At 38.1% G+C, this 22,887-nt stretch overlaps 1 protein-coding gene across 7 annotated transcripts in view; it reads right to left on the minus strand.

Moving 5' to 3' along the window:
* The window catches only part of DOCK4 (dedicator of cytokinesis 4), a 471,214-nt gene that overhangs the window by 244,170 nt on the left and 204,157 nt on the right, over nucleotides 1-22,887 (minus strand). For all 7 annotated transcript variants that reach the window (XM_003811224.6, XM_008963612.4, XM_034964844.2 and 4 more), the window contains exons 3-7: nucleotides 22,261-22,301; nucleotides 20,215-20,270; nucleotides 15,889-15,985; nucleotides 11,683-11,831; nucleotides 6,977-7,061 (exon numbers count right to left, since the gene is read on the minus strand). In XM_003811224.6, coding sequence (XP_003811272.2) covers nucleotides 6,977-7,061; nucleotides 11,683-11,831; nucleotides 15,889-15,985; nucleotides 20,215-20,270; nucleotides 22,261-22,301 — 428 coding nt within the window. The remainder of the gene's footprint in view (nucleotides 1-6,976; nucleotides 7,062-11,682; nucleotides 11,832-15,888; nucleotides 15,986-20,214; nucleotides 20,271-22,260; nucleotides 22,302-22,887) is intronic.

Raw genomic sequence — 22,887 nt, forward strand, 5'->3', positions numbered from 1 at the left:
AACAAACTAGTTAGCTATGAGGTGACTGTGATGTCCTATGCCATAACTTTTTATTTTGCTGTGGATTTGGTATCTAAATCCACAGCAAAATATACATTCTATGTCTTTTAGACTGTGGACATAGAAATAGTCTGGAAGATATCCAATTTAACTTTGGATGTTAAGTTCCAAATTTTCTTCCAACTTCTAAAATAAGAAACTGTGAAGTTTATAGATTATCAGGAACCTTGCTTGAAGAATTTTTAAAATCATTAATGTTAAAATAACAACTCACTGAGTAGATTCAGGAAGCAGGAAGTTCAAAGGATTCTTTTGCTCCCTTATCAACTCCCAAGATGAGAACAAATTATTAGTCATCTTTTTAAAAAGCAGACTAAATTATATCTAAGTTATAACTTCTCATTACTCATAATTAAAAGTTCTTTTAGGTTATACTAAATTGTAAAGTTGTGGTAGTTGTCTGAGACAGGCTGTGGCGAATAATAGTTTCTAACTTGCTGTGGCGCTATAGGGAGAGACCTAGGAAAGCCAGCAAGGTGTCTAAAGCTAAGAATAGCATCTATGTCCACCTTCAATCCCTTCCTCAATACAGCCAGTCCAGGCTCAACTTGGGCAACAAGACAAGATGTGAGTTCCCACAGGTTGAGGGAGAAAAAGAATCATTCACGAGTCCAGGAAGGAGGATAACATGGGGATGATCATTCATCCAACATACATTCAAGTATCTCCTATGTACCAAGCCCTGGGAACACAATGATGAGTAAAATCAGAAACAGTTCACACCTTCACAGAGCATCTATCTACTAGGGGAAGCAGACATGAACAAAATTGTCACACATACACATGTAAAACTGCAACTGTGATGAATGGAAGCAAAGACCCAGATTACTGTTATTATTATTTTTGAGGCAGTATCTTGCTCTACTGCCTAGGCTGGACTGCAGTGGCACGATCTCAGCTCACTGCAGCCTCTACCTCCCAGGCTCAAGCGATCCTCCTGCCTTGGCCTCCAGAGTACCTGGGACTACAGGCACATGTTACCACACCCAGCTAATTTTCATACTTTTTGTAGAGACAAGGTTTCACCATGTTGCCCAGGCTGGTCTTGAACTCCTGGACTCAAGTGATCCTCCTGCCTCAGTCTGCCCAAGTGCTGGGATTACAGATGTGGGCTACTGTGCCCAGCCTAAAGATCCAGATTATGACGAGAGTATAAAAGTGGGGATTTGACATGAGACTGGGCAGGCATCCTGGGAAAATGGCACTTTAGCTGAGAGGTAAGGAGGGTGCAGGATTTACCTATCTAGGTTAGGGCTCACACTGCTTGCAGTGAGGGACCAGGTTGTTTCTCCCCATAATTCCCTGCAGACTGATTCTTCCATGAAATACAATAAAAATGCCATGGCAATGTCAAAATGCCCTAAAGGTTTCTAATCATTTACTTGTCATTTGTATAGTTGGACCAACAGTTCACGGTCCAGCCACTTCTTGGACCACACTTCGAGTAACACTGATTCAGGATAAGAGTACAGGAAAAACACGTGGCTAGGCTTGTGTATTAATAGAACAGGTGCTAAGAATGTGGAAGATTATCACTTTCATAGCACAGACTAATAACAAAACTACCTCTTTTGGATCACTTTGACAATTAAAAAAATAGTTCAGGGATTTCAATTTCATTGTAACAGAGCCATAGCCTGTGTTGAGGGATAAGGTAAATGACCCTACGTCTACATTAGCCATCTTTTTACGCCTTTGAGTTGAAAAACTACTGAATGACCAAATGAAGCCAAAATGTCATGTAAATTTACAAGTGTTAACACAACATAGAATCACTAGAATTTTTTTGTGCTTAGAAGTTAAAACTTTTATTCCGAACTACTTGAGAAGCAAAGGGTGGAAAAAATTTAGCTAAATTCATCTACAATCACTGTATACTCAACAGGTACACTGGGAATCTCTTCGTAAAAGTGGAGAGTAAGTAAGTTGTTTTTAAAAGTAGACCTAAGCATTGAGGCATGTGTGGGCTATAATTACTAAACACCGGTTCCTGAAGAAAAATATTCTAACTGTAGGAAAAAAGAATGATTTTGCCTTGTTTTCTATAAAGGTTGCTCTACTTCGTGCTTTAACAATTTTTTTTTTTTTTTTTTTTTTTTTTACTGTGGCAAAAGTGGCATCATTATGTTCCTAAAAATACACCTCTAACTAACAAGGCTCCCCCATCCCCCCTCCACCCCGCCAGAACTACTAACTTATTTACTGATTTACTTAAAAGAAAAACATATGCTTACTTAAAAGGGTAACAGAGCACAAGCTACTATGAAGAACCGAATGACTACTAAAGGCCAGAGCTACAGAAACAGATGTAAAAACCTCATGAAAAGAATAGGCCTTAAGGAGATATCCTCTCTTAACCTCAAATAGTGCAAAGTTCCCTGCACCAATCATGACATTCACAAGAATTGAGGAGAAAAAATTAGCTCCTTTACCAATGCAATGAATCCAATATATCTAGATCAGTGGTTCTCAACCTTGGCTGCAGTTTAGAGTCCCCAAGAGAGCTTTTAAAAAATACTTATGCCCAGGTCTTATTTCAGAACAATTAAATTAGAATTTCTAGGGGCTGGGGGTCCAGAGACTGGTAGTTTTAAAAGCTCCCCAGGTGATTCTAATGGGCAATGAGGGTTGAGAATCACTGATCAGGATCATGTGCAGACAGATGCAAATCACAGCAAACTAAACAATGTATTGTTGCATCTTTCGAGTAATTATGGGCTTGGAACTTTTGTTCTTTGAATACATGCTAGTAATAAGCCTGCCTGACTCTACCCTTTGCACATTTAACATGGGCCTTCACATCTGGCACACTCTAGCACTGAAAATACCCCTCTTCCCATCCCCACTATTCTTTCAGGTCTAGGACCCATTTGGACTTAGTAGGTTATGATTACTTTCTTTTCTCTTGGTAATTCAGTACTTCCGCAAACTGCTAAAAAATTTCTGTGAAAGTATTATTACAATCAAATTAAAAAGTCAAGTTCACACTTCAAGGGCTTGAGATAATTTGTGGCTACAAATGCACCTATCAGTTACTCTAACTGTGCTTAACAGTTGAACTAGCTCTTTGATTAGGGGAAGAAAGAGATTCATCCCAAAGATTTATTTAACTGACCCAAATTTTTAATCTTCAAATAATGCATTAATTATTGAATGAACTGTCTACACCAGGGTTTACCAACCTCAATGCTATTGACAACTAGGCTGAATATTTCCTTGTTGTGGGGGCTGTCCTAGGCTTTGTAGGACATCTAGCAGCTTTTCCTAGCCTCTACCTACCAGATGCCAATAGTACCTCTCCTTCCCATCTCCTGTTGTGACAACGAAAAATGTCTGCAGACAATGCCAAACATCCCCTTGGGTTGAAATTGCATGTGAGAACCACTGTGTTCCCTCTGAGATCTGCTAGTCTAACCTTCTAAGAATTGCAGAGTAAGCAGATGCATGATCTTACAAATTCTAAAAAGATAGAAACCTGCAGGCACAAACAGGAGAGAAGCTGGCTAATAAGGCTCCCTTTATTTATAGAAGGATTGAAATCTTGCCTTTGGCACTAAACCAAAATATCTAAGTGGACATATGCTAACACTGTGCGGTTTAGCACTTTTACTGCTTAAATGAACACAATTAGGTGAGAAAGATCTGCTAACAGGGCTATCAAGAAACTAAAGTGAGACTTTTTTTCTAATGATGCAATATGAATTTAGTAAGATGCAAACACTTGTGTTTCAAACATGACACTGACTAGGAAGAAGTAAAAAAAGAAAAGCAGCAACAATTAATCAAATGTCCTCTGTGTTGGGCCATTTAACCTCCATGCTGAGGTCCTTGACCCAAAGTGACAATAAATTGCCAAACAACAACAAGGGATTGGTGATGGTGCCTCCCAGCTCTCCCTGGTGAAATCAATAGTCAGTCACTTTCATGTTGAATGAGAAAAACACCAGGGCTACAGAGAATCTTATTATTGCTAGGACAGGATACAAATAGAAACTTGAAAAAGAAACTGCCTTATGGATGCTGGGCTTAATACCTGGGTGATGGGATGATCTGTGCAGCAAACCACCATAGCACACATTTACCTATGTAACAAACCTGCACAACCTGCACATGTACCCCGGAACTTAAAATAGAAGTTGAAGAGAAAAACAAAGTAAAAAAGAAAAAGAAACTGCCTTAAAGAAAAGCACATGCTCTTCTGAAGCTTATAACTATTTGAGTTGTTTTTGGGCTATAGTCTTTGTTTTGGAAACAGTCAAGTGCAACCAGCACTGAGGAGAAAATAAGTTTTCATGTCAAATCACATTTTATTTTCTTCATCTGTAAAATGAAGACTTTGGACTAGGATCTGAGCTGTAACATACTAAAATATCCCCTGCTGTCTTTCCCACCAACGGCCAACATTGCTAATCAATGAGACCCTAGATGAGACCCTGGAATCTTAGCAACACTGAACTCTAGGCAGCCACCCACCAATAAACTGGAATGCTGAAAGAGGTGAAATCAATTTGCCATCCCATATATAATGTCACATGAAAAGAACAGAGACAAAATTACATATGCACAAAACCAAACTCAGGAAAATAAAATATATTTGTGTCACATCAGTTATTTATCCAATACCTGATATACTCAACTAAATACAGGGGTGTGCCTAAGCTCTGCCAATGAGATGTAAGTGCAAGTGTTGTGCAGAACTTCCAGGAAGGTTCATTAAAGTATTTGAATCAACTGAGAGAAACCTGTCTCCTTCCTACTGCCTGGAATGCAAATATGATGGCTAGAACTCTTGCAGCTATACTGCACTTAAAGGTGTTCTTGGTGATGGAAGCCATGTTCAATGTAGCAGAAAGATAAGGCTCCTTTCATACCATAAAACCACAACCAAACCCAGAAATTCCTGTTTCTAAACTTGCATACTTTAAGAAATAAATTTCTATCATGTTTTATCTTCTGCTTTTTATTTATTTCATGACACAGCCAAATCTAACCCTAATATGAGGCATCAACTATTTTTACCCTGTTGGCTCTCCAATGTAGATGAATAAAGATAAGGAAGGAATGAAAACTGACTAAATGCTTACATGTTGTGCAAATATTATCTGTCAAGGAAAGGCATTTTACATATATTTCTTATCTAATCTTCATAATAAACATGAAAATAATTATTTCCCCATTTAGTAGATGAATAAACTGAGGCTTTGACAGATTAAATAATAAATCCAAGACCCAAATAACTGGTAAAAGAAAGAGATAGATTACAAATGTAGTTGTTTGGAGCCAATAATCCACAGTCTTTTCATGATACCATAATGATCTCCAAAGCATTGACTGGGTGCTTACTAAGTGCAAAAGCACTGTACAAGACTATCTTGAACATATAGAGGTATATACAGTGTGTTCCCTAAAGGAACTTAAAAATTAAGTGAGAGATGTTCTTAAAAGTGAAAGAATATGATGTTCAATAAGTTAAATAAATGAACAAAAGTAAAGATGCCACATCAGAGGATATGACAGACAAACTATACAGATTATATTTGTTATATAAGCTAAGAGGCAGTGATGACTTTAACTTGGAATGCTCTTATTTTTCTTTCTTCGCCTCCCACTAACTGACCTCTATGTTCTCGCTACATGCCAGATACTCTGTTTAGTACTGATGTCATGAAGGCAAGCAGCACACACCACCACTCTGAAGAAATTCAATATACAGTTAAGAATATCCCCTAAAAAATGGAATTGATTCCAACTGACACAATGAAGTGTAGATAATCTGAACATCAATTTGATGATCATGGAAAAATCTGGAAGCAATATTAAGAACTGCCTTCTCAAATCAGATACATCCCCAGTGGACTTACTGAAATTTTCCTCCACATTTTTCAGATATGGATAATCTTCAGGTTAAGAATATCTCATTATTCTCAGAAAAATAAGCTTGAAAAGATACGCCAAAAGAGGCAGGATCATCCAAAAAGGAATCTACTATTTCCAATAGGCAGTCCTTCTTGGAACTTTATGATAAGAAGCAGCAGTAATGAGATCAAAGTACAATTATGCTTAGGGTGATGGTCTTTGAAAGCCCATCCCAACCACCCTCTTCTCTGATTTTGGATTTTCAGAACTTAGTTAATATCAAGATATTAGGTACATTTCATACAATTTTAAGAATACAAGGCTAAACAGAAGGCAGATTGGACCAGACTTGGGGAACCTGGATGCCAAGCAAAAAAACTGGACTTTAACTTACCATGTAACTAGAAAAAAAACTCAAGTCATAAGTGAGACCATGAGGGGCAATATGATCAAATATTTTAGGATGATTCATGGGCTTCAGTACTTAGGAATGGATTGGGGTCTGGGAAGGGTGGGTGTAAGTCCAGCAGTTGAAGACTAAGGAGGAGACCGTTTCAGTAGTTGGTGTATATAGTGCTATTATGTACGTAAACACACACGCATGCGCGCGCACACACACACACACACACACACACACACACACTATATGTATATAGAGCTAATGGGGGCAGGAGGAGGGTTAACATGCTGCTGAGCCAAGACGAAACACCATTAGTTACAGCATGGTCCTCAAACACAACAGATAAGTATGTGTGACTTGTAAGCATTTCACTACACTAGACAAAAAGTAGAAAGATTTGCAAAAGAACTGAAAACATCTTTGTATCGACTTCCTGGTGCCTGGGCGTTGAGGGCCCACTGGAGAGTATCATGTTATTCTTAGACAGGTAGTGTCTCAGTACTGTACTGAGGGCATGGTCACCTCAGCTCTCAAGTCTTTTTACTCTCTCTAAATTAATCCTGGAACATCCTGTTCTTACAAAATCAAGCAAGTATGAGGAGTGCCATGGAAACCAGAAAATTAGCAGGGAGACTGGGAGCCAAGATTTCCTGTACCTACCAAACGGTAGAGCTCAGTAATGCTGATGTCTTCCGGATCCACCATTGCGTACTCTTTCCTAGGCACCAGGTCCAGTCCCAGTTGTCTAGAAAACAAATTGCAAAAGTTTGGGGGAAAAGTTACCTCCATGAAATATGTTAAAAACAATTGGTTTTTTACTACATCACTTGGAAATTAGGTATATCACCCACCATGCTTCTCTCACCTTGTATGACTTGTTACCACAGTTGGGGTAGACAATATAACTCCGCTGGACACTGGGCAAAACTTAAAACATAGAAGGTGAGAAAGACAAGCAAATCCAGGAGGGATGGGTTGGCACTCTCAGTGGAGTGCTCCTGCCACTGGGGGCCTTAGCACCATATGGTGTGGAGCCTTCAGCGCCCTTCAAATTATCACAGGAGAAGGCCTTCCACACTGGAGTGAACGGAAACTAGAGCTAGACGTCATTTGGTTCTAGAAATTGGAGTTGAGGGGAAGGAAATTTGGTCTTTAGAATTTGACCTAGCACCAGTATACCTAGCTGTGCCCAGAGTCAACATGTTTCTTATATGAATCTCTGGCAACTTGTGCATGGTCCTTATTTACAGCAAATTCTGAGGTCGGTCGTTAGGAGAAACTCAGTAAAGGCAGGAAATGGAAATGGGGGAAGAGTTTTGGGCCTGGGCTGGCAGAATAGTTTAACGCTTTATGTCAGATTTCATTGTGGCTGACATGTGGCTTGCTGTACTGAGAAGTATTCTAAGGTTATATCCAGCCTCAGAGGTACCAAGTATGGGAATTGACTTGTGATGTCTTCCCATCAACAGAGGAACATGAGTCTAACTCTATTCTGGTTAGCTTCCCTCTAGCGACCTTCCTAGCATGATCCCCTCCAGGGCACCCACGGTACAATGCTGACACCAATGCCACACAATTCTGTTCATCTCCTTAACCCTCCATGATCATCTCAAAGGCTACACAATGCCTGTGTAATGCCCTATCGATCAAGGCCGAGATACCCTCTTCTCTAGCAGAGCCCCCTCAACCACCACATCCAAGGCCGCATGCTCAGTTCTCTGAGGATCACTTGTTCTAAATCCCTTTCACATCACCACTCTTTCTAACACAGAAGGCTTCTGGCATCACACTTCCAATTATAGAACCACAGCTTTCTTACTTTCGTATTTTAAAAAACTCTGAAATTCTTCCATGCCCTCCCCCAAAATCTCATTAAGGTTTCATAAGTAAAATTTATTAATTCAGCACCTACTTCAAGCCAGGCACTGCCCCAGCCACCCTGAGGGCTATTTGTTCTTAAGAAGATTAGAAAGCTGTCACCTCCTTGACAGTAGGAGCTGTCTTTCAGATACTAAAACAGTTTCTCAATTTTCCTAAATGATGTTTCTCTTTGGGAAACCTAGAAAAAAATTCACACACCCATTATTTAATGTTAGTTGAATTTTTAACTCACAATAAGCACTGTGATTTGTTTTCAAAATGTCCATGTTCCCCCTTGCTACATCTCACCAGGGATTCTGATAGGGTCTGTTTTCCATTCTCCATTCCCTTCTGAAAGAGAATTACCGTACTACAGTGTAAGTCATCATCTGACACTGGGTCAATATTGCTGATGAAGATTATTTAGCAAATGAAAGAGGGCATATAACCACTGTGATAGCTGTCTTACTCAGAGCTCCTTCTATGAGAAGCTGCTCTACCCACTTTCTCTGCTGGGAGTGGTGGCGGCAGACAAGGTAGTCATCTGACCATCTCCCCTTCCTGAGCCACACCTGATTGTACCATGGGTAAGCATCTGACCTAAGGACAAATAACCCAAAGACTGGCCAGCAGCTTATGAGAGGCTGGTATAAAATGCTCAGCCCAAACAGGAATATTAGACATTGGCTGTCAATAAGATTCCTTCCTTGAGAATTTGAACTTGGAAATTCAGACATCAGTCACATGCAGGAGGAAGATAAGATACGTGAAGACAGGTGACCTACATGGCTGCAGAATGAGTGCAGAAATTCTGCAGCCTCAGAAACCTGTAATCTACAAGTCTTTTTCTCCCATAGTCTTGATTGTTCAGCTTCTGTTAGCTTCCTGGCGTCCTGGTTATGTGAAGAGTCTTATTTGCTTCTATTTGGTTTTGTTAATTCCTAGGTACATCTTCCCATGGTTTGAGGTTTCCTAGCCCACAGAGTAGAATCAAGGAAGTGCCTTACAAAGAATAAGGAGAAATGAGGCAAGTAGGGAAGAGAGAGGATGAGAGGAGATCACACAGGGAGAGCGTCATGTTTTCTATCAACTCAGTCACTAAACTACTCTGTGACACCAAGAAGAAAGGATTAACTGATTGCCTCCTCCCACATAATATTAGCAGAAAAGTCAAAGAACATCGTGTTGTAGGACTGTATGGGCAACAGAAACATGTACCATTATTTTAGTGCTGTCTGAGGTTCCCAGGCAAGAACAATTCTTTTGCTGGCCCTGTTAGGAAATGAGATTAATGATCTCTTCTTCCTAAGCTTCCCACATCAAGAGGGCTTCTCTTCACTACTCTTCAACAGTTTGATATACAACGTGAGATGGAACACATTCTTAATTTATGTTCATCCAGAGATTTATGTGCTGGCAGCTTATTTTGCAGGACAATTTCATCTAGTTTAATAGGCAAGAGATTATCTTAATTTGCTTTCCATGAGCACTATTCAATAAGAAAACAAATGTATACTTAAAGGAATAAGGTAAATTCATAATCTCTGTACTGTAAGTTATTTTAAAATAAACAAAGACTTTCAAAGAAAACAGAATCACAGCTCAGAAAATTCATGAAGTTGAAGATGATCTAAATAAATTATACTGCTCATTTTCATGCATCAATGTTTTACCAACTTATCATAAATTAGCCACAGAACTGCCCAAAGTACAAGCCAGAACTTACGTAAGTCAAAAACTGAGTCATGATTCAGTCATAATTAATGTTTTTCCTTCCTTCCCCTTTTCATTCTGCCATCATTTTCTTTCATAAAACTGAAGAAGTATCATTTTCTTGCCTGATCTACATTCCTATGTTATTTTGGATAAGCTAACTTCCTCCAACTTTCTTCCTATTTACAAACTAGTCCTTTAAATGAGGACCAGCATAATGACTAAGGCCCAAAATAATTCAGAGAGTCCTCAAAGGTTTTTCAAAACAATAAAGAAACAAATATTAGGCAGCATAGGTTTCGCTCCAACGGACCCCTCCCACTCCACAATAATGGAGATTCGAGATAATCTCCTGTGAAATTCATTCCCACGGCAGGATAGGAAGTTCCCTGTAAATGGCTGGCAAGTCTAATCTGTTAGGAGGTGCTGTGTGTTTTAAATGTCATCCTGGAGCTGAAAGCGCCCCTGTGCTTTTTCTAGTTCAACTTCCTCCTTCAACAGATGAGGAACTGACATGAACAGGGTTAAGGAATTTGCTTCAGGTCCTAAGAAAGCAGAGCTCCCAGTCCTGTGCTCTTGCTGCCCCTCCACATTTGTACCTGTTTTATTTCTCACAGGAATGAATCTTCTAGAGATAAATGAATTGGGCTCTTCTATTCATTGTCTGTAAAAAGATGAATGGCACATCCTATTCAACAAAATACCGGAAGTCCTCTGAGTGAGATGGAGGTTTAAAAATCTGTTAGTAGGTCTGGGTATTCACATTCAGAGTGTGCAACATCTTGGGAAGAATCAAACCTGGCTTCTGACAAAGTGATTTCCTATGGTAATGGGAAGTGGCATTCTGCTTCAAATTGGTTTTTCCACATTCAGTAAGAGGCAAATTTACCCGTGGTTCACTTCCTGTCATTTTCTTCATTTCTGTCTGCTTTCCTTTTTTTTCTGTTGCCCTAAGATCCTCTGAAGGTCCAAATAGCAAATGGGGATTTGGAGAAAGGAAAGGAAGGGAGGATAGGGCCATGTGGGTTATTAAGGAACCATGTCACTGCTTTAAACCTAAACCTCATGCAACCCTAGGATCTCAGTCAAAGGTGGCTTATTCTAATTTCTCACTTCTATGTTAATATTCACATTTAGTAAAATATCAGCCTCGGTCAGAGCTTTCAGTGATTAGATTTACCATTTCAGTACCTGGCTGGTATTTTAAATTAGTCACTTACGGTTTTGTTTAAAAATAAATCTCGGTCAAGAACAGCTTTTTACTGAGTTCTCTCAAGCAGCTCCTCAAAGTAGCTAATATGTATGTACAGGACTAATCACAGCAATAATACAAGGCCCCACCAGTGCACCTGTCATAAGACTTTTCACAGAAGCTGTTAACATTAGTGTCTCCCTCCGGATTACACTGGTGACCTATTACCATGACATGGAAAAGATATATTTTAAAAGCAAATCCACATGCCAAACCTAAAGCCTATTTGAGAACAAGATCCATTTTAGTCAGACGCCACATCTAGTTCATTGCTGTGAACATTTCATTTTCCATGAGCATGTCCACACCATCAAGCCACATACGATACTAGACAACAAACGACATTTCAGTGCCTACACCAGCTTGAGAAGAAATGGTTCTCGGCTCTATCAATGCCAGTTCGCACTAAGCCTCCAAAAACAGGAAACATGAAAAAGCCCATAGGATTGCTTCCAGTGACATTACCACGTTCTGGCTCAGGCCTATGTCACTTCCATTGTGTTCACCTACTAGAGGCCGCCCTGTGATGCTCAATACTCACTCATTGCCCCAGTCAAGCCGGGCAGTAATGTGGCGCTTCACGTCCTTCATCCGGTCGTGGGTGAGGTGGCCCACCAGCACCTGCCGCCTCAGGTCCAGGATTTCATTCATGATGTGCCACAGCCGGTGGAAGAGATCGCCTTCATTACGCTAAGAAATATACAAATGTGGAGATTTGGCAGTCAGTACCCATATTGAGTTGCGGGGTAACCAAAAAGGAAAGGGAAGAGGCCCATTCTGGTTACCCACTATGTGCTTGCCGCTCTGGACAGATGTCCCTTAACAGACAAACTGTTCGCTCACTGTCCTCAAACACACTCGCGGCCTTCTCTATATGCTCCATCTAAGTTTCACAACACTGCTCTCATGTCCAGAAATGCAACTTTACTTCTCACGTGCTCCTATTATTTATTCATTTTTTAAACACTACTCAAATGCTACTATCCAAGAAGACTCGGCTTGACTTCCACCTCCATCAGGAAATCTTCCCTGATCACTTTTGCTCACATTCTTTTCTCCCTTCTCTGTGCCATGGCTGCATGCAACTAAAGCTGATGAAATGGAAGACATTGCTTTCCAATTATATTTCTTGCATATTGGTCTCAATACTTTATTGGATCCCCTATCAGAAGTTGGGCACAAAATTCATTCATTGATGGATATGCACTGCTATTATCGGGCCAGTATTTAGACTTTTAAAAAGGTAATGCTTTCTTCCTTACTTTTAAAACAATCATGGAGATTCAAGATAATCTCCTGCGGAATTCATTTAAGCTCTGTGGTTTACTGGAAAGAAGACAAGTTAAAATCCTGGTTTTGTCACTTACTAGTGGTACAGACTTTAAGTACCAATTTTGTCATCTGTACATGGGCAGCACATTCTTTCTGCAAGGCTGTTTTATGGATTAGTGGTAGCAACTGTGCAGAGAGCACTACAGCACAGTGGCAGAGAATATCAACTTACTCAGAGCCAAACAACTTCAATCTGAATTTCAGTTTTGCCATTTACTGGCTGAAAAAGCTTTGACAATTCATTAACATTTTTGTGCTTGTTTTTTTCATCTGTAAAACAGGTATTACAGTACCTACTTCTCAGGGTTGTTGTGAGGATTAATGAGTTATTAAAACTCTGAGAATGATGCCTGACCCAGAAAAAATATGTAAGTATTAGCTGTTATTAGTACTAGAGTACTGTTATTGCTTTGGGCTTGGTCCAGAATGAGCCCTCTACAAATACTGTTTCTTCCCCAAAACCAAAATATATATCCCTTACCCCAGAGACAATAGAGTAAATCTTATCTAAGTCTTTACCCTTTGTCTTTCTTAACCAGCAGCTATGCTTTTACTTTCTACAAAAATTATGAGTGGACTTCATGAGTAGTGATATGAAAGTACTGAGGTTATCATCCATCTAAAGTCTTCTACAGCTGTAAGCTGCCAGAAATATCAAATTCTGGGTGATAGGTAAAGACATTCAGTCATCATGTATTTTTTATTTTAAAAAGTAGTGACGTGTTATCTGCTTTTTCAGTACTTGGTGTCTTGAATTTTTCACGTGATGTGCAGGTCAGACAAATTTGCCAGAGGAACAAAAAGCATTCTCCAGGATGCCATCCCTGATCCTCCTCAATATAAATCATCTTGCTTCTCTCTCAACTCTGAAAGCACTCTATTGAGCCCATTCTTCTATTGCTTCTCACTCTTAACTCATGTTATACACTCCCATACAAGCCATTACAAGGCCACTGTAACACAATACTCTTGTAACTAACTGCTCAATGTCCATGTCCTCCCTGTGGCTGTAAGTGCCCAATCACATGGCTGTGTGCCTGTGTATCCCTAACAGCCGGAGAATGCATGAATGAATAGCTTGATTTACACATGTTAATTTTTGTGGATCTCGAGAGGTAGATTCTGTACAGGCGACACAAACACTTGAGGAAGTCAGTGTAGGAAGGAAAAGTCCACCCAAGTCAATAAAATTATATAAGCAAGTTATTAAACAAGTCAAATCTCATGTAGCAAAGAAGAGACACAGCGCCTTTTTGAACTGACTGTCACAGGGAGAAAGTCACCTGCCTGCTCTTGGGAAAGGCGTTCTGTAGTTGTTTAGTAGGATGGACTTGATTTTCTGTGATGTCATCTCTAGTACTTAAGTTTAAGAGAACACTAATAACAAAAGGTCGCAGGATCCCTTATAAAGCTGAAAATCAGTTGGTCAGCTCTCCATTAAGGGAAGAAAACCCAGGTGTGGCAAGAATGCTGACATACTGCAGGCCTGGCCAGCAAACCTACTCTACTAGTGTAAGAAAAAGTTCTACAACTGAACATCTAGTCATAAAATCATGATTCTTTAAACACTGGATAGTTATGAAGGTTATTCAGATATATGAAAAATGCTTTTGATTTAATGCTAAATGAAAACAGGTAGGGTACAATATTAAACACTTGGAATAAAACAATATCAAGAGATTCTGGAAACATATAAAAAAACAGCAAAAGTTAATTGAGAGTATTTTAGTGTTTAAGAAAGCGATGAGCTTTTATTTGCCTTAAAATGAAAACAGTACAGGTTTTGGCAGCAGCAGACTTAGATTTAGATTCAGGCTTCAGCATGAGACCCTAGGTAAATTATCATTGATAAGATTCAAGAATAAAAAGTGCCTGGCGCTGGGCGAGGTGGCTCACGCCTGTAATCCCAGCACTTTGGGAGGCCGAAGTGGGCGGATCATGAGGTCAGGAGATCGAGACCATCCTGGCTAACACGGTGAAACCCCGCCTCTACTAAAAATACAAAAAAATTAGCCGGGCGTGGTGGTGGGCGCCTGTAGTCCCAGCTACTCGGGAGGCTGAGGCAACTCTTATATTGGGTATTTGGAATGCAGTGGTTTGAGCATTTCAAATAGTTTCTTTTTCCATGTTAGTGCCATGCACAATGTTACTTTAAGTGAAATAATACTTGGATTTTGAATTCTTTCCAACATTTAAAAAAAAAAGAAAATTTAAAAAGGAGATCTGCATTTCTTTGCACTTCCCTAGCACAGAGCCTTTGAGGTCGGTTATCTTGACTTTGTTATTTACAAAACCTATGCTCTGCCAATTCACCTAAGGTTTCTTGTGGATTTTCATAGTGAGTTCTAAAGCTACCGGCTCCAGGAGGGTTTAATCAGAGAAGTCCAACATCAAAGGGTTTTCACTAGTGACTTTGTAAGATTTTCTTGCCTCAATGAAATATCCTACTGCATTTCAGATGTAACAGACAATAAACACTATCATTCTGCCAGTGTCCCTCACTAATTTGGATTTTTTCCTTGACAGGCTGTTTTAAATTGTTTTGTCAGGATAAGCACACATTTGTATTTTGAATTCATCCCTTCAAATGATTAAGCTGTTCTACAAATTTCTTTAAAAATAAAAGAAGAAATAGCATGGGGTCTTCCCCAATATTTCACCACCCCCAGACTTCCACAGTTACAGTGGGGTTCAGAGTGACAGCACCATATTCACACCAGAACCCCAGCTCAGCCATTTTCCCATTACTTGATGCGGGGTGAGTACTTCACTCTCTGTGCCTTATTTTTCTCATCTATAAGCTGGATGTGATCATCATTATTATTTCTTTGAGTAGTAATAAGGATTAAAGAAGATACTGCATCAAAGAGTACTTACCATGGGATTTGCCACATAAGTTCCCAATGTGATTACTTATAGTAAGTAAATAAATACATACTACGTATCTGCAAAACACAGATCCTTTTTACCCTCAAGAAACATTCTTTTCTCTAGTATATTTAGAATATTCTCATTGATACTAGCTAAGAAGTCTGTCATTTACAGTATACTTGAATTACTTACAGAATTTGAATTTGATAAAATACCAATGCCACCAAAATTGTCTTGAATTTTATTTTTCCCTGGAAATTAAAAATATTCAGGAGGTTCAACGATAGGTCCATGTAAACCATCCTATTTGGTTAGATGCCAGAAAAATAATCTTTTCTATTCCTATGGTATTGAAAAATAACTTACAAAACCCATGCTCAGTGGACATAGAGATTGTAACAAGACTGTCTTGTTAATATCTATATCCCCAAGGAGTCCTAGAGACTTGCAGAAGGCGCTATATTAGTTAATGCTTACTTATGTTCATGTATTTCTTAAAACAATTCTTTACCCGAAAAATCGTGTCATTAAAAAGCTACTTAACCACATAGAGTTGTTTCCACATGGTTCCCCAGTCTCTTAATGTTGATGTCATTTCTGTGATAACAGAGTCTTCAGTGGGAATAACCATTTCAAATTGTCTGTGAAATTAAAAAAGAAAAAGTATATATTAAATACCATAGACAACAATTTTGTTTTAAATACTCTAAAAGATAACTAGGAAAGAAAGCTGCCTAGCTATTGTTTGTTCTACAGACAGTAACCAGGATCTGGTTGTAAGTTAATGTGAGGAATGCTACATGGGTTGTGGTAGGACAATACCAGAACAACCAGCCACTTCAACCAGATCAGGTTTGAGCAGCGTGGTGAAGAAGGAACAGCATCAGAAGGGTTGCACTCCAGTACCAGTTCACGACTAGGCAGCAACTCATTTAACCTAAGGCCAAAAGCCTTCATCTGTAACATGAGGTCACTGGGCTACATAAACTCTGAGGTGACTTTTGCCTTCCAAGGGCTATGACTATAGGACTCAAAGAGAGTAAAAGGAACACCATTCAATCACCAGGACATGATGGCTGTGGGCGTCCAAACTAACTCAGTGTTATAAGTAACTAGACACTGAGATACTAATTGAACACTCCCTTGATCTCGGTAACACTTAATTTTTATTATTTGCAAACTAGGACCATGAGAAATGATTAGTATTCTAAGTAATGTTATCATACAGCATAGAACCTAAGGCTTATGACATCACCAATATTTGAATATTCGTTCCAAAATGTTCCTCTTTCTGATTAGAGTAACATAGTCTTCTCATTTCTTCTCTAAAAGTCAGAAACTAACCTTGGAAAATATTGATATCAATATCTAGTAGGGTGTGTATGGTGGTCCTGAAGTTGAGAATATGCATGAGGAGATGGGGGAAATAAAAGAGAAGTTTTTTTTTTTTTTTTTTTTTGAGACGGAGTCTTGCTCTGTCGCCCAGGCTGGAGTGCAGTGGCGCGATCTCGGCTCACTGCAAGCTCCGCCTCCCGGGTTCATGCCATTCTCCTGCCTTGGCCTCCCGAGTAGCTGGGACTACAGGTGCCTGCAACCACGCCCGGCTAATTTTTTGTATTTTTAGTAGAGACAGGGTTTCACCGTGTTAGCCAGGATGGTCTCAATATCCTGACCTTGTGATCTGCCTGCCTCAGCCTCCCAAAGTGCTGGGATTACCAGTGTGAGTCACCGCGCCCGGCTCAGAAGATTTAATTTGTCCTCTGTATCCTACCTTTGGCATATAATAATCTTCATCTCCAGTTTCTTTTTTCAAATTCTTTCTTTGTGTGTGTGTGTGTGTGTGTGTGTGTGTGTGTGTGTGTGTGTGTGTAGGTGAAAGTGGTTAAGTGGCTATTACTACCACTGCTTCCCAAAGAATGCTACTGATATATTGATTGAGAGTATTTTCTTTATTTCAGTATATTTTTCTCAAGAAAACGTTTAACACATAGAAAGTAATGACATATTAGACACAGAACCATGTTGTCTAATGATCAAGGGGAAATTACTTCTTAGCATGAGGCTAATAACTGTTCTGTGATTCCTTTTTCATGTTATGTCCAAAGTGCATATAATTGTCTTTTGTAAAATCTTCTTGTCAGACATATGGAAACTAAAATCTTGCCTTGATTTTTTTCCCAACAGAGTTTCATCTCCTCATTTCACAGTGCTGCTAAAATACTTGCCCTATGAATATTTTCCTTCTTTCTAGAGCTTAAACACAGCTGAAAATGTAAAACTGGGATTTTAAACTAGAAATAAAAGTAAACAGTAATATATAAACTGTGACAGATACAGAACCTTTTATTAAGTCTGCATATGACATTTTTAAATGGTAGTATATTTATTTTGCTTTTGAAGCAGCTGTTGCAATTTAAATGATGAATATTTGGAGATGGAGATTATAAAATGATCCTATACAAGGTCAAGGAGGAAACACTGAATTTCCAGGAAAACCTGACATCCTACTTAACATTTAAAAAGTGACATGACCTCAGTAGGAATTAAACAATACAGAAGTGGCCTCCCTGTCCATAAACTATAATTTAATTGACCTCCAACAGTCCTACATTGATCTGAAGACACAAGAAAGAACATACACGCAATTCAGTCTGTGAGAAGTTGATTGGGGGTTGTCCAAGCAAAATTTAAATTTTTAAGCATAAAATTGCCATTTTAGGCAAGGTGACTGTTTTCTATTAATTATTCCAAAACCGAAATCAGCGTTCAAATAGTCTGTCGTAAGTAGTTACCTCTGAAATTATATTTTGTTCAGTTATTCTAGGATGGACTTTTCCATTATTTCATCCTAGTGGGCCATAAATCCACTTAAAATAAGACAGGTAATACCAAAACCCCAAAGATGTTCCTCTCTGGGAAAGCAATCACCTGGCAATACATGCTCTCAAATGTTTTCAGGCCAAAGTTTTTCTTCCAGTAACAGCCCCAGACCTAGGGTCTGAGTCAATTCCAATAAGTCTTTTACAGAAACTAATGTTGGGCTTTTCTGTTCTTCTGCTGCACAATGTCCATCATACCTAGTGTCAGGTGGAGACCCCATAAGAAAGTCTTAAACTTACACGACCAAATTTTTAGGTACCTTTACCCACATTTAAACTTCCTGGGGCTCATGGAAGGGGATCAGATATACACCAGTTACTAACCAGGATTTAAAAAAAGGAGGTACTTATTTAAAAACCATATCCTACCCCAACTCACTTTGAGGGATAGACTTTGATTAAGTGGAGAGATGCTTGACATCATCTTTGCTAGCACAGCATTCTCTCTTTTCTCTTCCTTGGTCAGAGCATATGATGCCCTTTGCACTGCAGAGTTGAGGGAGGTCAGGGTTGGGCTTGGGACAAAGGCAGCAAAGAGGACTGGTTGCACAGGCTTGCTCAAAAGGACACTTTAAGGAACAGGGGTAGCCCATGGTGTTTTCACATTGCCAAGCCCAGATCACTAGCACAGAAGGATCAGAACAAAGAGTAAGCATATGGCTGGAGTGTATTCTGAAGTATCCTCTGGTTTACTGGAGGGGGGCTGAATGGTGTCACATCTAGCTGGGTAGGAAAGTTTCAAAAGGACCAACAACTTGGCTTGATGCTTCTGGTGGATTATAGCTGCACACTTCCGAAGGACACACATTTCTTAAAAGATCAGCAGTAGTAGTGGTAATTATTAGAATTAGAATTATGCTTTTAATCTATTATTCAAAAATTACTATTACTGAGTGCTACTATTACTGACTGCTACTATTAACATGCTTAAAGCAGCTCACATATATAAGACATGTAGAGTAATGGTCTCTGAGATTCTTTACGTTTTACCCATATAGGGAACTCTCAAAGTATTTATACCATAGACTCTTAGCCACTTGCATAGGCTGTTTCCCTGAAATGAAATTTAATATCATATCTTTATTGAGGAGGAAATTATTTGAATAGCCTCGTTGGAACTTTTATCTTAAGACTCAAGTTGGAAAATGCCATTACTATGCTTTAAGAATTCAAATAATAAATTGCTATTTATCACTATTTGATAAAAAATATAATTTCTATGGCTGAATCTGTATTCTGTTGTCATAAGATGAAAATTATGCAATGATCATGTGAATAGTCCTTGTGACACTGACACCAAATGTTTGTGTCTAAATCCATGGCCCCTTATGATGAATGATCTGCTTATGCTAACTATTTACACAGGCAAGTTCTTCTGTTTTATCCTGCTGTATCTTATTGGAATTATGTTACAGTGACCGCCACTTCAAATCCTTTTGGAAATAAGACTAGAAATTTTTTTAATGTATTAGAAATACCAGGTGATCAATGAGCTCAATCAAACAAAGTATCATATAAATGACATTCTCTAAAATAGAATAATGGCTTTGTGAAGTGGTCACACAAGAATATGTTATTATGCCCATTTAGAGAAAGACACACCATGCATCTTAGAATCAGTGGTGAACCTAGGAAATTCCTGGGGTTTGAGATAATATGACAGCATTTAATGGGTCTGACTGACATGCTTCCCTAAGTAGCAAGAAACCAAAAAGAACCAACTCCTTCTGCTCAAGCATAGGCTGATTCCCTGATTTGTGGACACTGAGAGACCTCCAGTCTCTCAGATCCTCTCGTCCAGCACACACAGATGGGGTTCTTTAATTTTCTCCACCAACGGTCTTAATGCAATATATCTTTAACAAAGAACACAGACAATGGTATGATCTTCTACAGTTCATTTTTCAAGACAATTACTATGCCTTTCAAATTCCAAAAGAAGCAAAGGTTCTGTGAAAATCCTCCAACTACTAATAAAACTCATTTCTTACCCTTTGTTCTTTACACAGGCATTTTTCAAGTGAACGTAGCTGGAAGGAAATATACCCTGGAAAAGAAAACATGAAGGTTACCATGCCGGCTGTTAAGGCAGGGTTGGTTTCACAAGTCATTTGTATAAAACACAGCCATACAACCATGACAACATCAGGAATAGGGAAAAGCAACATCTCTACCACATTCTCTTGGATGAAATCTACTGTGGCTTAAGATCCATCCTTTCATTTTCTACCATTAACTACTTTACAAATTTAGAGACATTCTAAACAAATATGATCAAAAAAATTAAATCTTGCTCAGAAAACATACTGTTTATTAAACAGAAAATAAGAAAATTTCAGGAATTCTATATAAAAACCATGTTATACTGAATAAGAGTTTTTAAAATATGTATTGCATAGTTTTGAAAGGTTCTTCGTTTTGATGGTAGTTCCTTTTTTTCCCCCCAAAACATTCATATTTCTCTTGAAAATGTACATACAAAAAATATCACTGCAAATTAAGAGATAATATGTGTATTCTGTGTTATGGAAGATTTTTGATGACAACTCAGCAGCAGTTAATCACCATGCTGCCATTCTGATGGAACAGAAATCAAACAAAAGAAGCCATGTTAGCTTGAAGCTTTTTATTGTAGGAAATGACAGGGCAAGGAAATTGTTTCTTTGTTCTAAATGGGAAATTGAAAGAAACAACAACAAAAAAATGAGCATCAATTTGATTGTTCATTAAATGGCAATTATCCTCTGAAGAATTTCTAATGTATAATTAAACGACAAACTCAATTAAATATTTAAGAAAATAAATGTCATTTGAATATATATATCGCCATTGTGGATCCAAGTATAAAATAAAATTTAATAGGCAAATTCTTTCCATTCAATAGTAGTAAATATAAATATATGTAGATTTTTAAAACGCACTTGTTTTCTTCAATATGGTAGGATCAACAAATACAGTAATTCTAACTAATCAGGAAAAGTCAGACTTGAGGTTTATTAGAAGTGACAGAAATAACAGAGAAATCATACTAAGTTTCCTTCTCAAATATGGTCTAAATGAATTCATTAAATACTGAAGCTATATTTGCATGTGCCTCAGAGATATATAAAAACAATGTTAAATGAGGAGTAAAGTATTTAAAAAATTAAATTTGTATACTCTTTTGTCCCTTACGGTTCCCCTTTAGGATGACCTAAAATACATGAAGTAATTAAACACAGTTGAATGATCCAGAAAATGGCATATTTAAGGAAAAAGGCAAAAGTGTATTTTGAGAATGAAAATACAAATTTCTTATCTACAATCCCAAAGCTAGAATTAAACCAAATAAAAAAGACATATATAAAAATATTAGAGAATGTAGGAAATACAGGTGAAGACTGAGGAGATTAGAGTAAGATAGAAAAACACAGATATTAGTAAGGATTACTGTCAAAATCGCAAACTATACAAATAAAAGATAAAACAAAAATGACATTACTTCTTGCTCTAATTCCTGAGGATTTATAGAAATGTATCAAGGATAATGAATCTTAATTTCTGCCTGAAATGGTAAGAAAGATGGGTTTTTTAATAATATTGTTTTCCTGGCTTCAGCCCCCCAAATCCAAAGGGACTCTTAACATGCCACTAAGTATACTTGTTTCTCCATACCGATATTTTACAAATGATACCACGGAAAACATAAAGATTAAATACTGCTATTTAATATTTCTTTTGGCATATATATTTCCCCTGCCTGAATTTTAATTTAGCTCTCTGAGAAACTACCACTTCAAAAAGATTTTGTTTATATATAATGAGCTTATTAAGGTCTTCTCAGTACAATTTTCAAGAGCTAAATAGGATTATCATTTGAGTAGCGTATCTTAACTATAATCCAAGTTCAAAGGAATTTCCAAAATTATAAAAATTTGCAATATCATTTGGCATTTCAACTGAGTCCCAACTGTAATTTCAATTGTATAAAGAAATAATTTAAATAACTATCTTTCTTAATAAATTTCATAATTATAGTTAGAAATAACAATTTTTACCTTGATATTTGGGTTTTTTAAGGCAAATCCTCTGTACCAGCCTGTGGAAAAATAATCATGGTCATATTTTGATAAACCATTGTAATATTTTAAAGATAATAACAAATCAATCTGTTCTTTGCCGATGGAATTTTACCATACATGAAAAGATTCTATGGATAAATGTGGTAGGTATTGGCCTTAGGCTACAAAATAGCTCGAGTGACCAAACATAAGAATTCTATTAATAAAACCATTTTTAAAAAACTGTATCAAAAATTTTTATAAACAACAGAAAAATCCATAATGTGAATAAAGGCTTTAAAATCAGAGCATTGGGCTTCAATTCTGGCTTTGCTTCTTATTGTCTGTTTAATCTTGGCCAGGTTACTTGACATCTCTGAGTACCACTTCTTCCCATTTTATGAAAGGCCACATTATGTCACAAGGAAAGTCAAGAATCTGCACAAGATTTCATACATTTCCAAATTCTACTTGCCTGACTACAAACGCCAGACTCTGCCACCAAATAATAGTACCTGGCCAACAGTCATGATGTGATTGCACATCCTTAAGCCTACGGTCTTGGGTTAAGATCAGTCTCATATCATACAAAGAGTAAAGCCATCATTCACTGCCAGAATTAAC

This window comes from Pan paniscus, chromosome 6, assembly GCF_029289425.2.
Source record: "Pan paniscus chromosome 6, NHGRI_mPanPan1-v2.0_pri, whole genome shotgun sequence".
NCBI lineage: Eukaryota > Metazoa > Chordata > Mammalia > Primates > Hominidae > Pan > Pan paniscus.